General features: G+C 47.4%; 1 protein-coding gene across 1 annotated transcript in view; it reads left to right on the top strand.

Moving 5' to 3' along the window:
* The window catches only part of ITPKB (inositol-trisphosphate 3-kinase B), a 163,016-nt gene extending 147,933 nt beyond the window's left edge, over positions 1–15,083 (top strand). The window contains exons 7-8 of the mRNA XM_063918946.1: positions 1,551–1,622; positions 10,399–15,083. Coding sequence (XP_063775016.1) covers positions 1,551–1,622; positions 10,399–10,614 — 288 coding nt within the window. The 3' untranslated portion in view covers positions 10,615–15,083. The remainder of the gene's footprint in view (positions 1–1,550; positions 1,623–10,398) is intronic.
* The last annotated feature ends 2,572 nt before the right edge of the window (positions 15,084–17,655 follow it).

The following is a 17,655-nucleotide window of genomic DNA, read 5'->3' as shown; positions in this document are numbered from 1 at the left end:
TTGGGGGTCATTCCGAGTTCATCGTAGCTGTGCTACGATCATTCACACGACATGCGGGGGGGGGACGCCCAGCAGAGGGTTAGTCCGCCCCGCATGTCAGTGCTGCCTACACCCCCCGCTCCCCCCCCCCCACAGAAGTGCAAAGGCATCGCACAGCGGCGATGCCTTTTCACTTCAAGAGTAGCTCCCGACCAGCGCAGCTTTAGCGTGCTGGCCGGGAGCTACTCATCGCTCCCCGACCCACAGCGACTGCGGCCCGCCCCCCGTTCGGTCCGGCCACGCGTGCGTTGGCCGGACCGCGCCCATGAAACGGCGGCCAAACGCCAGCATTCCTCCCCCTCCCGCCCAGTGATCGCAGCCCTGCTACGGCCTTCGGCCGTCTGGCATGCGCCGGCGCACTATGGTGCCGACGTATGCGCAGTAGGGACCCGTTCACTCGGCTGTGATAAAAAGCAGCGAGCAAAAGGGTCAGAATGACCACCATTATACTTAACGGCTCGCTATTTTGAAGCTAAGGGCCTGATTTTGAGCTTGCGTCTTTTGTCGCGTCTGCATCTTTATGCGTCTGAGTTTTAAACAACTGAGGCGCCCTCTTGTGCATCTCAGGACAATGGATTCCTGCCACCATCAGCGCACCATGGAAACCTGCAGCGGCACTATGTCAGGAACAGTTTTTCCGTCGGAGTAGGGCTGCTGTGTGATTGGCTGTGCGCCTTTGCCCCTGTTACCTCCCCGCGGCGTCCACTAAAATTCTCAGACTGAGCATCCGAACAGAAATCTGCGGTAAATATACCTTTCTGTCGCTGCAAACTTGTTGCCCATAGTAATGGGCACTTAGGGGGTCATTCAAACCTGATCGCTGCTGTGCGTTTTCGCACAGCGCGCGATCAGATCAGAACTGCACATGCACCGCAATGCGCAGGCGCGATGGACAGCTGCAACGGGGTTCACCGGTCAGCAACGGGATTGTGCGAAGGATCCATTCGCACGGGCGTTCGCAAGGAGATTGACAGGAAGAGGGCGTCCGGGAAAACGCAGGCAGGAGCAAGCCTGTTCAAGGAGGGTGTCTGACGTCAGTTCCGGTCCCGGATAGGCTGATGTGATCGCAGCGGCTGAGTATGTCCTGGGCTGCGCAGAGACTGCACAGAATCAGTTTGTACAGCTCTGCTACACATGCGATCGCACACTTGCACAGCTAAAATACACTCCCCTGTAGGCGGCGACTATCTGATCGCAGGGCTACAAAATCGCTGCCCAGTGATCAGGTCTGAATTACCCCCTTAGCCCGGAATTTATTGGGTAACGCACTTTAGATGCATTAACCCATAGATTCTGGATCATAACGCCCATTGGATAGCTCTGAGCATTAAAGTTCGAAGCTACAAGCCCGCGGTAAGTATTGCAGCTTATTAGTGCGCCATTTCAATTAACAGTAAAGTATAAAGTCTATAGGAAAATGATGTCATTGTATATTCAAGAAATGTTTTTTTTGTGTAATGTTTTGCCTCCATATAAAGAACAAGACTTATCCTTGCAATCTGTATTTGCAGAAGTTGTACCTGAATTGTCTAGAGGAGATTCGCAGAACGCTAGAGATGTCCTCTTTCTTTAAGACGCACGAGGTGAGTTGTGTACCTGTAATGAACGGCACGGCGCTTACGCTTTATTGCAGGCAGGAGTGGTGGAGCGTATGCAACCTCCAACCCAACACTGATAAACTGATGGTGGTGGAACCACTGCTTTGATATCTCCCCCGTAGCACTAGAGGAGAGTAACACTATTACTAAAGTCCTCCAGCAGGGGTCGCTATACTGTAAGGATGGCTGCAGCTGCCCTGAGCAAGCCGTAGGGGTAACACGGGGAGGGGAGGTTTGTCTAATGCCTATATCTAATTAAAACTCATTTGCTGCAGTCATTGGATAAAGGGATTATAGAAGACACTTACTCTGAGCTATGACCTGTGACAGTGGCTGGTGGGTCATTATTCTGGACACGTTACCGATAATAGTGGGTTCCTGACAAACAACACTGATGTCTCCTTTTGGGAATGCGGTGACATCAGCCTCCTAAAATACAGTAACTGTGATTCTGGAGAACCTAAAGCTGCTCGCATAGCAACGAGGGTAACAAATATTGTTTAAGCTGATGAAAATGAAAATTCTCTCCATGGCTGAATGTTTATTTACATTCATGCACAAGATGAATGTTCCCCAGTGTTCTAAATATGTGGGAAGTTTTCCCAGGATCCATTTTGGTTCTTGTCCCTCTCAAGATCTACAGAGGGGTCAACGAGAGCCGGAACCTCGCATAGCCAGGACTTCTGCAAGTCCTAACATTCCAAAGGGAATACAGACGCGGTTTATATGGGAACCGTATAAACCATTTCCTGTCCACCAGTCTGGAACTCCAGGCTCCCATATGGAGCTCCCGTAGATCCAGGGCAGCTGCGGTTATTACTCAGCCCCATCGCCTCACCCTCTGTAAATATATGGCATTAATGGCGTAAAGTGGAATGAAACGCACCACAAAGAGACTTGTGTTCTAGGTTTAGACGGAAGGACGGCCTGCTAAGTGCAAGGCCTGCACGTGATGCGATACGGAAATCCTGGATTATTCCATTTACTTGGAAATAATGGGAAAACTGAAAGCTGTGGGGAGGGACTTGGCATCCATACTCTTTGTAGAGCTGAATCACCCAGGGATGGACCGGCCCACAGGGGTGCAGGGGGAAATCTCCAGTGGGCAATACTGTGCGCTTTGAATTATACGTTGTTACTGGATTATAGTGTCGGTTACCTTGTGAAGCAGAACCATGGAGGAACGTGGGGGCTTGGGTCATTTCTATGGAAACTACACCAAGAGTTTCACCCTCCTGCCAATCAATCTTAGCAGTCCCAGCCTGCCGTCTCTAATGGTTAGCCAAGCCTCTGCAGTGGCTGGCCACAACCCTTCTGGAGACTGGCCACACCCCTGAAGCGTGGGCCACTTCCACTGCATCCCCCCGTTGGGCCCCACATGCCCCAGTCCGGCACTGAAGTCACCTGTCTGTAACACGGAGGCGATGGCAGCCGCACTGGCTTACCTGGCATACAAAGCTATTTGCCTGTTTACCTTATGTAATGTCAGCTGTGTACGGTACAATCCGTTGTCTTATTCCACAATCTGCAGCCATTTTGGATTTTAGACTGCAGGAATTGAGTGACGGTGATGTCCGTGCAGCGGATAGGCCCAGCTTAGAGGGTGATTTATCAAACCTTCTGATAAGGACGAGCGAAGGTGTTGCCCATAGGAACCAATCAGATTGTAGCTCGCATGTATCTAATACATTCTATAGAATGATAGCTGAAAGCTGACTGGCACTGGGTACAGATCTGTAAAATCATAATGAAAGTATGAAAGCGCGGGGTCTAGCTAGTTCCCTGGTACCGACACAATGTGTGCTCCTCATTTATAGAAAGCTCTGAGGTTCTTCTGAACTTCTCATCAGATCTTCTCTGGTATTTTTCAAAAAATTTCCACCGTTGTGCTCATACTATTGCAGGTGGGCACATTGCTCCGGGTTATGTAGTGCGAGGGGAAGAGTATAGGGGTGTAGTACGGTATGCCGGCGCTCGGGCTCCCGGCGACCAGCATACCGGCGCTGGGAGCCCGACCGCCGGCATACCGACAGCGTGGCGAGCGCAAAGGAGCCCCTTGCCGGGCTCGCTGCGCTCGCCACGCTGTGGGCACGGTGGCGCGCTACGCACGCCACACTATTTTATTCTCCCTTCAGGGGGGTCGTGGACCCCCACGAGGGAGAATAGTTGTCGGTATGCCGAGTGTCGGGATTCCGGCGCCGGTATACTGTGCCCCGGGATCCCGACATTCGGCATACAGAAGACCACCCGAGCATAGGGCTTTGCTGATTGGTATCCGGACTATAGATCTACACTAAAAAGGTCTACAGTCAATAGGTCAACCACTAATAGTCGACATGCATTAGGTTGACTGTGTCAAAAGTCAACAGGGTCAAAAGGTCAACATAATAATGGTCGACACACATATGGTAGACACAAGTTTTTTCTATTTCTATTTCATTTCCCCCCCCAACTTTTTCACACTTTATTGTTAATAGTAACCTTGCCGGAAGCACGGCGAGAGAAGCGAGCCATGCGAGGGGACGTGGTACACAAATAGGGCTTGTTTGTGGCAGAAAAGTGCCATAGCACCCCAAAAAAAATAAAAAAAATTGGTTCTACCTTTTTTTGTGTTGACCATTTCCATGTCGGCCTTTTGCCACTGTGGACCTTTTTGACACCGTCGACCATTGCTACTGTCTACCTGTTCTATGTCGACCTTTTGACTCTGTTGACCCAATGCTTGTCTAGACCTATTGACTGTAGACCTTTTTAGTGTAGATTTTAGAATCCACACCCGTTATTGGTCGCACAGCACCGGCGAGGAGAAGGAGGGGGGGGGGGGGGGGCAGAAGGCCTATTCATTTCAGGGTCTGGCTGCAAAAATTTAGTGTTTCTTTTACATCTAGGTATTTAATTGCTACTTTTGGTGTTTGTTAGAAAACTGTAGATTTTGGTTACGCTCATGAACGCAGACATGGGGCCTTACGTAACAGCCTGCAAAATGCAAGCACGGGGCGAAACCAACCTTCTGTCAGGCCATTACATAAGGCCAATACAGACACTCTTCCCACAGTCACTGCGAGGAGCACTGTTACACAAGATAGTGTGGTTGTGACTGTCACATGCACAGACGTGCTCATCCATCAGCCGTTCCTAGGGTCACAAGGCATGGTTCAGAGTGGGAAGCACATTGAAAACAAAACAAGCAGTTTGCACCTTGGTTAAACCATGCTGTACTGCAGGGGGGGAGCAGGGGCTGATTGAACATGTGCAAAAAGTTCACTAGGAGAAACACGCCAGGGCCGCAGGGTATGAGTATCACAATACAATATGTAATAACAACTATAAAACATTGGTTTTACATCTATGAAAACAATTTTGGGATTTTGGGGGATTTACGGAAGCCCGTGGGGCAAAGCTCCAATTATCAATTTGCCCCGGACAGTGTGAAGGGATCCAACCTTTGTGCGGTACGGATCTTACACGTGGAAAAAGAGGGTTTATCAATTTGTTTGTTCTGGTCCTGAACAACAAAAAAAAACCCTGAGCCCATAATTACTATGCTCCCATAATTACTATGCTCCTAGCAGGTTATACTCACAAGAGCATAAGCCAAATGTTCTCTGGTTTGGCTGCTATACTCCTTTCCACGTGCGGTTAGGGTGTGTAAGCTCCTGGGCCGGAGGTCTGGCTCCCACACTGACTGCAGCAAGTGGTTAAATGTTGCTCTTTGCTAGAACAAAATATTTTAATCCTCCTTTAGGACTCGTTTATTGTACAACAAAAGATCTAATTATCTGTTTATGAACGTTAATAGTTTTATGGCTGCTGCAAACAAGACAAGTGCATAATCTTAGGGCATATGAGGTTTTGTAAGATAATTGACAATGTACTAATTAATTAGTCTTTGAATGGAGGGGGTTTACAATGTATTTAAAGTCATGATTCATGAGGATACAACCTGTGTGCCACGTTGTGGGGCTGTTGGCGCTGTAGGTGTGACTATGGGCAGCCGTGGGAGCCGGAATGATTCATCTTCTAGATGGGTCATTGCTTGCTGCGTTCTCCTGTGCCTACAAGCTTAGAAATGAAAGGTTGCACCCGGGAACAGAGTATAAAGCTATCTCCGATGAGTCACGGGAGGGAATTCAGTTCTATGCGATGGCCGCTTGTCGTCTGCGCAGTGGTCGGCGAAAGCACTTTTGCGACCAGTAACTTTGCTAATTTCTCTGACGTCCTAGTGGATGCTGGGAACTCCGTAAGGACCATGGGGAATAGCGGCTCCGCAGGAGACAGGGCACATCTAAAGAAAGCTTTAGGATCACCTGGTGTGCACTGGCTCCTCCCCCTATGACCCTCCTCCAAGCCTCAGTTAGATTTTCTGTGCCCGACGAGAAGGGTGCACACTAGGGGCTCTCCTGAGCTCTTTGTGAAAGTTTTAGTTTAGGTTTATTATTTTCAGTGAGACCTGCTGGCAACAGGCTCACTGCATCGAGGGACTAAGGGGAGAAGAAGCGAACTCACCTGCGTGCAGAGTGGATTGGGCTTCTTAGGCTACTGGACATTAGCTCCAGAGGGACGATCACAGGTTCAGCCTGGATGGGTCACCGGAGCCGCGCCGCCGGCCCCCTTACAGAGCCAGAAGAGCGAAGAGGTCCGGAAAAATCGGCGGCAGAAGACTTTCCTAGATAAGGACAGTATATTATTGCCTATAGAGCAATTAAAAGATGCATTTCTATATATGCATGATGCACAGCGGAATATTTGCCGACTGGCATCAAGTATAAGTGCGTTGTCCAATTATAACAGGTGATGCGGATTCCAAACGGCATTTGGAAGTATTGCCTTAAAAGAGGGGATGTACCCCAGGTCGCCTCTCAAAATAAGACGCCGTATTATCAGGCGCAGGCCTGGTTGGCAAGCGGACAAAAGGGTTCCTCTTTTCTGCTCGTGACAGAGGGAGAGGAAAATGGCTGCAGAGATCAGCCAGTTCCAAGGAACAGAAACTCTTTTCCGCCTCTGCCAAGCCCTCAGTATGACGCTAGGGCTTTACAAGTTCAGGCACGGTGGGGTCCCGTTCTCAATGAATTTCAGTGCGCAGTGGGCTCACTCGCAAGTAGACCCCTGGATCCTTCAGGTAATATTTCAGGGGTACAAATTGGAATTCGAGACGTATCCCCCTCGCCGTTTCCAAAGGTCTGTTTTACCGACGTCTCCCGCTGACAGGGAGGCAGTTTTGGAAACCATTCACAAGCTGTATTCCCAGCAGGTGATAATCAAGGTACCCCTCCTGCAACAGGGAACGGGGTATTATTCCACACTATTGTGGTACCGAAGCCAGACGGCTCGGTGAGACCGATTTTAAAATCTAAAATCTTTGAACACTTGCATACAGAGGTTCAAATTCAAAATTGAGTCACTCAGAGCAGTGATTGCAAACCTGGAAGAAGGGGACTACATGATGTCTCGGGACATCAAGGATGCTTACCTTCATGTCAAAATTTACCCTTCTCACCAAGGGTATTTCAGGTTATGGTACAGAACTGTCACTATCAGTTCGGACGCTGCCGTAGGGATGGTCCACGGCACCCCGGGTCTTTACTGAAGTAATGACCGTAATGATGATATTCCTTCTAAGGAAGGGAATTTTAGTTATCCGTTACTTGGACGATTCCCTGATAAGGGTAAGATCCAGGGAACAGTTGGAGATCGGTGTAGCACTGTATCAGGTAGTGTTGCGGCAGCACGATTGGATTCTCAATATTCCAAAATCGCAGCTGGTTCCGACGACTTGTCTTCTGTTCCTAGGGATGATCCTGGACACAGTCCAGAAAGAAGGTGTTTCTCCCGGAGGAGAAAGCCAGGGAGTTATCCGACAGGAACCTCCTAAAACCGAACCAAGTCTCAGTGCATCAATGCACAAGGGTTCTGGGTAAAAATGGTGGCTTCCTACGAAGCAATCCCATTCGGCAGATTCCACGCAAGACTTTCCAGTGGAACCTACTGGACAAATGGTCCGGGTCGCATCTTCAGATGCTTCAGCGGATAACCCTGTCACCGGGGACAAGGGTATCCCTCCTGTGGTGGTTGCAGAGTTCTCATCTTCTAGAGGGCCGCAGATTCGGCATTCGGGACTGGGTCCTGGTGGCCAGGGATGCCAGCCTGCGAGGCTGGGGAGCAGTCACACAGGGAAGGAATTTCCAGGGCTTATGGTCAAGCCTGGAGACATCTCTTCATATAAACATTCTGGAACTAAGGGCCATTTACAATGCCCTAAGTCAAGCGAAACCCCTGCTTCAGGGTCAGGCGGTATTGATCCAATCGGACAACATCACGTCAGTCGCCCACGTAAACAGACAGGGCGGCACGGGAAGCAGGGGGGCAATGGCAGAAGCTGCAAGGATTCTTCGCTGGGCGGAAAATCATGTGATAGCACTGTCAGCAGTGTTCATTCCGGGAGTGGACAACTGGGAAGCAGACTTCCTCAGCAGACACGACCTTCACCCGGGAGAGTGGGGACTTCACCCAGAAGTCTTCCACCTGATTGTAAACCGTTGGGAAAAACCAAAGGTGGACATAATGGCGTCCCGTCTAAACAAAAAACTAGACAGATATTGCGCCAGGTCAGGGGACCCTCAGGCAATAGCGGTGGACGCTCTGGTAACACCGTGGGTGTACCAGTCAGTGTATGTGTTCCCTCCTCTGCCTCTCATACCAAAAGTACTGAGAATCATAAGAAGGAGAGGAGTAAGAACTATACTCGTGGTTCCGGATTGGCCAAGAAGGACTTGGTATCCGGAACTTCAAGAGATGCTCACGGACGAACCGTGGCCTCTACCTCTAAGAAAGGGCCTGCTCCAGCAGGGGCCTTGTCTGTTCCAAGACTTACCGCGGCTGCGTTTGACGGCTTGGCGGTTGAACGCCGGATCCTGAAGGAAAAAGGCATTCCAGATGAAGTCATCCCTACCCTGGTCAAGGCCAGGAAGGAAGTAACCGCAAAACATTATCACCGCATTTGGCGAAAATATGTTGCGTGGTGGGAGGCCAAGAAGGCCCCTACAGAGGAATTTCAACTGGGTCGTTTCCTCCATTTCCTGCAAACAGGACTGTCTATGGGCCTAAAATTAGGGTCCATTAAGGTTCAAATTTCGGCCCTGTCGATTTTCTTCCAAAAGGAACTGGCTTCAGTGCCTGAAGTTCAGACATTTGTAAAAGGGGTACTGCATATACAGCCTCCTTTTGTGCCTCCAGTGGCACCTTGGGATCTCAATGTTGTGTTGAGTTTCCTAAAGTCACATTGGTTTGAACCACTCACCACTGTGGACTTAAAATATCTCACATGGAAGGTGACGATGCTGTTAGCCCTGGCTTCAGCCAGGCGTGTGTCAGAATTGGCGGCTTTATCATATAAAAGCCCTTATTTAATATTTCATTCTGACAGGGCAGAATTGAGGACTTGTCCTCAATTTCTACCTAAGGTGGTTTCTGCATTTCACATGAAGCAACCTATTGTGGTACCTGCGGCTACTAAGGACTTGGAGGATTCCAAGTTGCTTGACGTGGTCAGGGCCCTGAAAATATATGTTTCCAGGACGGCTGGAGTCAGAAAATCTGACTCGCTGTTTATCCTGTATGCACCCAACAAACTGGGTGCTCCTGCTTCTAAGCAGACGATTGCTCGTTGGATTTGTAGTACAATTCAGCTTGCACATTCTGTGGCAGGCCTGCCACAGCCAAAAATCTTAAAATGCCCACTCCACAAGGAAGGTGGGCTCATCTTGGGCAGCTGCCCGAGGGGTCTCGGCTTTACAACTTTGCCGAGCAGTTACTTGGTCAGGAGCAAATACGTTTGTAAAATTCTACAAATTTGATACCCTGGCTGAGGAGGACCTGGAGTTCTCTCATTCAGTGCTGCAGAGTCATCCGCACTCTCCCGCCCGTTTGGGAGCTTTGGTATAATCCCCATGGTCCTTACGGAGTTCCCAGCATCCACTAGGACGTCAGAGAAAATAAGAATTTACTTACCGATAATTCTATTTCTCGTAGTCCGTAGTGGATGCTGGGCGCCCATCCCAAGTGCGGATTGTCTGCAATACTGGTACATAATTATTGTTACCAAAAAATTCGGGTTATTGTTGTAGTGAGCCATCTTTTATAGAGGCTTCTCTATTATCATGCTGTTAACTGGGTTCAGATCACAAGTTGTACAGTGTGATTGGTGTGGCTGGTATGAGTCTTACCCGGGATTCAAAATCCTTCCTTATTGTGTACGCTCGTCCGGGCACAGTATCCTGAGGCTTGGAGGAGGGTCATAGGGGGAGGAGCCAGTGCACACCAGGTGATCCTAAAGCTTTCTTTAGATGTGCCCTGTCTCCTGCGGAGCCGCTATTCCCCATGGTCCTTACGGAGTTCCCAGCATCCACTACGGACTACGAGAAATAGAATTATCGGTAAGTAAATTCTTATTTTTTCCCTGGCGCCCCATAAATCTGCAGGAGAGAGTGTCTACCGTAATAGATGGCAATGCGCGCGTCTGAGCATGGCGGTAATGTCCGGCGGCACAACCAGCAGAATTTAATCCCCCCCTTCATGATTAACAATGTTTATGTCAAGTATCACAACCTGAGGCAACAGTGCAATGGCCTGTCTGGATTTCGGAACAATAATCAGCCACTTTCAAGGTGCAGAAAAGTTCAGAACTTTCCCACTAAAACTTGTATGTACTAAAGCAAAGTTCTTCGTATTCTACAACCTGTTTGTATTGTGTTTCCTCCTGCAGGTAATTGGCAGCTCCCTGCTGTTTATCCACGACAAGAGGGAACAAGCCAAAGTGTGGATGATTGACTTTGGAAAAACCACCCCGCTGCCTGAAGGCGAAGTCCTGAACCACAATGCGGCTTGGGTGGAAGGGAACCGAGAGGATGGATACTTGTATGGACTTGATAACTTGATACACATCCTCAGCGAGATGGCAGATGAGGACGACACCCGTTAACGGTTTCACCCTGCCCCGCCCGCCGACCCTCTATAAATGCACTACAGATCCTTTCAGAGGTCGCCTACCCCTGCGCTCTGGCCAGTCTGCGTTACCGCCGTAGTACGGCTACAGAAAACCTATTTTTATATTGATGCCGTGAGCTTACATTCTGTAAATAGTGACTTGCCAGAACAAAGAGACTTTAAAAAAAAAAAAAAGACAATATATAGAATTGCAGGTGGCTAATTGTATATATAGGAAGCAGCTTATCGCTTTACCCTCCCGTTGTCTTTGCTCCAACAATATATAATTTTATCTATTCATTTCTTTGTTCTAAGCGCATCTGTCGGCTATGCATAGGCAGGCAGTACAATGTACATGTGAATGAGGCCCATTAAATCACTAGGAGCCAGTGATACGGCTCTACGCAGCCAGTAGGAGGCGCTGGTTCTTAATGTATGGATAGAGGCTTCCTCATGAATACCTGCTGCATACCCTGTGGGCGGAGTCACTGCAGGCTGGATGTCCCTTTGGGTGTATTGTGCAAGTGTAATGAGGGGAAATGCTATAGATGGTGTATACAGGAGCCTGTGGCTCTCCAGGTACACGTCCCAGAACACCTTGCCTTCCTCGGCTTCATGTATCCTCCAGGCTGTAGAAAGAAAATAGATTCCTGTGACAGATAATCGTGGGATAACTCTCACTTTGCCTTTACAATGCCATAATTAGACTGTAAGCTCTGTACAGTACGTCAGTGGGAATTGCTGCATTCAGTCTTACAATCTACAGATTTGCAGCCAGGGATACTGTACATTTAGTATGATGCAATGTGTGAGAAACGCGTCACCTCTCAGGTTTGCTTTGCCAAAAGTGGGTGCCACCCAGCCTGCCCAAATGTCACCCAGTCTGTGCCTGCTGGCACTTCGCCAGTCATAATAGCTCAACAAGACACCTGGATGGGCGGTAGAGTTTTTGCCATTGACACTTTGGTAAATCTTCCCGGCTAATATTAAAGGAAGTGAAATGAGAGAACACAATGTAAGTGTACAGTGCTGAGTCCACATCAGTGGTTTACATGAACCTGCCTGATATTTAGACAAGAATGTTAAATCCAGCAACTATATATATATATATATATATATATATATATATACAGTATATACTGTAGTTGCTCTATAGTGATCACAGTTCCATGCACCACAATGATGGTGTGAAAGAATGTTGTTGCATGCCCCTGTGGCATAAGTTAATCAGTTGTGCAGTGGAATAAATATACTGGATGGCAGTGTAGTATTATCAGCATATTACATAACATGGTACATTACCCTAAGTAATGGGCATTGCTCTAAAAGGAAAATTGTAATTGTATACAGCAAATTAATACAGATATCTGGAAACTGTAAATTGTGATATTAATATGACGCTTAAGTGGCAGCTGCTCCATTAGAATCCAACAGACAGGCGTAATGATACGCTCCCTCCCGTTACTGGCGTAATCTAGGTTTCTTCCTACATTTGTAAACCAGTAGTGATGTGTCTGACTGCCACCTAGTGGCAAAGCAAGTATCTGTATTCATCGGTGGCAAATGTTGGCTACTTTCAGGATCCATGGCTCCTGTCCTTAGGGATTCCTGGTCTTGCAGGATTGCAGGATATCCTCACCCATGCAGTGGAACTGTGCACCCATACACAGTTCCATCTCTAACCATTACTGGATTTCCAGGTTACCATTCCAAGCCCTCCGCACCAAGGCAGCTGGAGAGAGCGGTCGCTGTTTATACTTCTTTCCAAAATCCAATGCAGAGGAATTAATCAGATCGCATTGCGTGATATCCTCTGGTAGCTCCGTAATAAATCCTTCTTTCTAAGAACTTATAGGGAGACATTTACTAAGCAGTGATAAGAGCGGAGAAGTGAGCCAGTGGAGAAGTGGCCCCATCAACCAATCAGCAGCTCTGTATCATTTTATAGTATGCAAATTATAGATGTTACTTCAGTGCTGATTGGTTGCCATGGGCAACTTCTCCACTGGCTCACTTCTCAGCTCTTATCACTGCTTAGTAAATGTCCCCCGAACCTTATGGCCTGTTACTCACTGTTGTAGATGCTGAGAAAATGCTGCGATTAGCGTTAGCTGCACCAAGCCTAAACTCCAGGTGTACCTGGCTCTCCACTCGCAACAGACGATTTCTGTTACTCTCCTACCTCAACATTTATATCTTATTTTACACTTTATTAAGTGTACTATCGGACCACAGCTAAGGGGGCAAATGTAATGGAGTGCGGTTCAATCAACGTCAGTTTGGGCCTCCAAACCCAGGAGTTAGCGCCCAGGAGACTAGAAGGTCAGGCTGCAAATTGCAATTGACTAGCGGCAGGCGTGAAAAGACAAAAATCGCAGAATTTTTTTTATAAAAATAAAAAAATAATATATATATATATATATATATATATATATATATGTATTCATTAAATGATTGTGCCTCAAAAATGTTTTACTTGTTTTTCCCCCAGAAATTTAGTTTCACTTTTTTATTTTCTCTTTTCGGTTCCGTTTGCTGGTCATTTCTACATTCGCAGCTTAGTACATCCGATGTTGTATTTAGAATGTTGAAAAAATAGTGTCTGGAAAGGACGGTTACTGCTAACAATTTCCCGATAATTTCTCCTTGCAGCTCGTCCAGAAAAATAGTTGAAAAGCGTAGATTTGGGCAATTCGCTCTCCGTAACATTTACCCCAGTGTGTTGAAATACCCAATTTTCATAGCAACAGTGCCACCTGCAGGCTAAGAGAAAGAACAGCACCATTCCATTAGTCCACACGGAACCACTGCATGCAGACACTTGCATGCATTGGGCCCCATTAAGAGGTGTTTGCTCTCATTCAGATTCCGAAGAGTCTGCGGCACATGCCGCAAAGCACCGATGTCCAGTGATTGACAGTCTGGTGCAGTTTGGTGGTGGGGAGGGCGCAGCGATGGCCTCCGTTTCTTAAAGCGGAGGCCTGTTGACGGCGTTGCAGGGTAGGAAGAGGCCAGGCTCTCCTTCAGAGGATGGAGATTTCCTGGCCTCTGTGTAGCAAATGCGACCCCATGAGTCATGCAGCCGGCAGATGGCGTTGCAGATAATCCGATACTGTGTCCTAGGGCACAGCTTGGATCAGAAATGCAGCAGGAGGTATGACGCTGTCACTTCCATGTAAGCATCTCCGATAGGACCTCCACCCACATCTATATTAGTGTCCATGGGGGTCATTCTGACCCGATCGCACGCTGCAGTTTTTCGCAGCGTAGCAATCGGGTCAGAACTGCATGACATCACACGCAGCCGCTGCGGGCCGTGGAGCGATGAGTAACTCCCGGCCAGCACGCTAAAGCTGCGCTGGTCGGGAGCTACTATTGAAGTGCAAAGGCATCGCCGCTGTGTGATGCCTTTGCACTTCTGTGGGGGAAGGGGGGGCGGCACTGACATGCGGAGCGGACTAGCTCTGTGCTGGGCGTCCCCCCGCATGTCTGAGTTCATGGTCGTAGCTGTGCTAAATTTAGCACAGCTACGATCAACTCAGAATGACCCCCCATGTTAGTAAATTAACCGTAATTTATCCTTCAGAAGCAGAAGTGGAATCATTTTAGGAAGCAGAAGAAAACTTGGCAACTTTCCACGATACTTCCTTTAACAAGTGGGAAAAAAAAATGTTTTTTTTTTTATACCACTTTCCTGTTTAATATACAGTTACAAATTCCACAGACGTATCACGTATTAGTGAAGTCGGAATTAACCGGCCTTGGCGACCAATGTACAACGCAGGATATTATTATAGGTTACTACCGTAGAGAGTCTCAACAATAGAATCTTCCCGTTAAGGTCTTGGCTTTGACTTATTATCCACAAAACATTGATAAATAAGGTTCTAGGATGTATCCTGAATAACCGTCTACAGCAGGATTAATGGATGGACATTTCCAGATGTGTGTTTTTCTGTCTCTTTCGCATCATGTTACGTGATTTAGATTATTCCACGTTTACAATGTTACATGTAGCCTAGCCTTTATATTTATATACAGTATATATACTTATATATTAAAAAAGTGCCTTATCGACTTTTTCTTCTTCTTTTTTTTTTAAATGTTTTTAATTTATATTTATTTCAGGTTATTTTTTTAATTGCACAGGACACTAAATACTAATGGCATGGCAAAATATGTTGTGTTTTATATTTTTACTTAATTAGTAGTGTACTTGCGGCATGCGTTGTGTATTTTTGCTTTGCTTATTTGGTTATTGTTACACCCCTGCTGCCTGTACAGAAGGGCGGTGATATTCTTATTCCATGTAGGTGGGTGGGGGAGGGGATTCATTTGAAAGTGTGTTTATTTGCTGTGAATATTCCTTGGTACATACTTCAGTGTGAACAATGTATAAACCCCACACGGGCCTCAAGCCGGTGCCTCTACCCCCAATTTCTTAAATAAAGGCATTTGTTATCATTTTGTCTCTATTATTGTGAGAACAATGGTAAAAGTTTGGTTCCATCACAGAGAACAGAGTCTCACTCGCTCACTGTCCAACCTAGTCAACCGCCTAAAACCTGACAGGATTACATGGGAGCTAACTACCGGACCGGATGTTGCTCTGTGGTTGCGGAGTCCTGGCTTTCCCCAGAGTATCCTTTGCTGCGCCCGCCACTGCTTTGGGAAAGAGGACATACCTACCCAACTGCCCAGCCAATCAGGGCTACATTGCGACAGCAGGACAGTAACCGCAGACTGGCAGTGCCCCGCTGAAATTGGGGTGGCTAGGAGCTATAGATATGCTATATATTCATATGGAGAATATACACTTGTTTTGTAACTGTTTTCTAACTGCACTTAAACTAATTTATTTTATTGCAAATAAATACAAGAACACGTTTTGCACCTTACAGCAATGTTAGTAAATAAGCGGAGCATTTTGTTAAAAACAAAAACCGCCATCTCAGGATGGCGCTATGCTTACCCGAAAACTCTGCAACTGTTGATCTTGGGGGTCATTCCGAGTTGATCGCTAGATAAAAATGTTCGCTGCATAGCGATGATGCAAAAAAATGGCAGTTCTGCGCATGCGTATGCGGCACAGTGTGCACGCGCGACGTACTTTCACAACAGCCGATGTAGTTTTACACAAGGTCTAGCAAAGCTTTTCAGTCGCACTGCTGGCCGCAGAGTGATTGACAGGAAAGGGGAGTTTCTGGGTGTCAATTGACCGTTTTCAAGGAGTGTTCGAAAAAACGCAGGCGTGCCAGGAAAAACGCAGGCGTGGCTGGCCGAATGCAGGGCGTGTTTGTGACGTCAAATCCGGAACTGAACAGTCTGAAGTGATCGCAAGCACTGAGTAGGTCTGGAGCTACTCTGAAACTGCACAAAATATTTTTGCAGCCGCTCTGCGATCCTTTCGTTTGCACTTCTGCTAAGCTAAGATACACTCCCAGAGGGCGGCGGCTTAGCGTTTGCACGACTGCAAAAAGTAGCTAGCGAGCGATCAACTCGGAATGGCCCGGAATGACCCCCCTTGTCTTTGCATTCTTATAGCGGTTTACTGCGCGGCCTTGTGAAGAGCCAATAACGCGCTGTATTTAGTGGTTAGTGGATGCTTGTGGCTTTACCGGCTCACGCATGTGTGCTGTTAGTACACTGTACTCCATCATATCCATAAAGAGGGTTTTGCTTGGTGAAAAATCCCCGGTCACAGGGCCCTGGGTCAGAGGCGAGAGCGTTTTATGTGTGGCTGCGATTTATCACAGATTCTCACGTGCAGAAATCTGCAAATGGGATTTTAAGCATTCCCCTTGTGCACTACCGTGCAACGCACCTCACAAGCCTTGTGACACCCAATTGCACGTCTGGGCAAAAGGATCAAATCTCTCTACCATCGGTTGCCACATAGACTTCTCGAGTAGCCCCTGTCCGGTTCAGAGTGTGACGTGCGGTGGGGTGAGGCAGAGCCTTTCCTGTCATACTAACGTGTGCACCAGAGTTTTTACTGTATAAAGTATATGTAAAATACAAAGAATATGTTTGAAATATCTTTTTTGTATTATTCTAATCATTTTGTATAGCCAAATCTCTGCAGTAAAAAGTCTATGGCAGGTGAGGCAGTGCCTCACCTTGCAATCTTTTCCGTACCTCTCAGATCAAAACTCACAAAATTTCCAGGGGTTTATACTGCTGCACCTGTGTATAATGACCAGATGTACCCTTTGGGAAATATATTGTGTTTAAATCTGTCTCCGGTGCTAGCTAGTGCCTCCTGAACCATTTAGCTCACCGCACGTCCTACCCCACTTCCATGACCTTCCCACAACACGCCTGTGACCCTCCCATAACACACCCACCTCCTCTTTTTCAAAGACTTAAATCCACCCAGTCTCCACCCTTAACGCCCAAGGATTGCAGAAGCCGACTCAGGTAATAGCGCTGTCGGACGTAACTGCGCACCCATTGCACACGTTGGTTCTTCTTTGTGCAGTTTGCAAATAATCGCTCCCAATATTTGTTTCTCAGCTGTGTCCCCGTCTACACCAGGACCAGGATTTTCTCCACCTAACGTCTCACTAATGCTGTGTATAAAGCATAGGGGGTAATTCCAAGTTGATCGCAGCAGGAATTTTTTTAGCAGTTGGGCAAAACCATGTGCACTGCAGGGGGGGCAGATATAACATTTGCAGAGAGAGTTAGATTTGGGTGGGTTATTTTGTTTCTGTGCAGGGTAAATACTGGCTGCTTTATTTTTACACTGCAATTTAGATTGCAGATTGAACTCACCACACCCAAATCTAACTCTCTCTGCACATGTTACATCTGCCCCCTCCCCCCCCCCCTCTGCAGTGCGCATGGTTTTGCCCAACTGCTAAAAAATTTCCTGCTGCGATCAACTTGGAATTACCCCCATAGTACATAAATTCCCTATATACAGCATCTGGTGATCCACTGGATAGATAAACATATACTCAGATTGAAGCCTTAGCCATACCGGCCAGGCACCGCTAGATCAATGTGAGGACAATCTGTAGTGAAAAAAAAT

This window comes from Pseudophryne corroboree, chromosome 4, assembly GCF_028390025.1.
Source record: "Pseudophryne corroboree isolate aPseCor3 chromosome 4, aPseCor3.hap2, whole genome shotgun sequence".
NCBI classification, from domain to species: domain Eukaryota; kingdom Metazoa; phylum Chordata; class Amphibia; order Anura; family Myobatrachidae; genus Pseudophryne; species Pseudophryne corroboree.
Note: the sequence above shows the minus strand (reverse complement) of the source record. Positions and strands in the feature narration are given on the sequence as shown.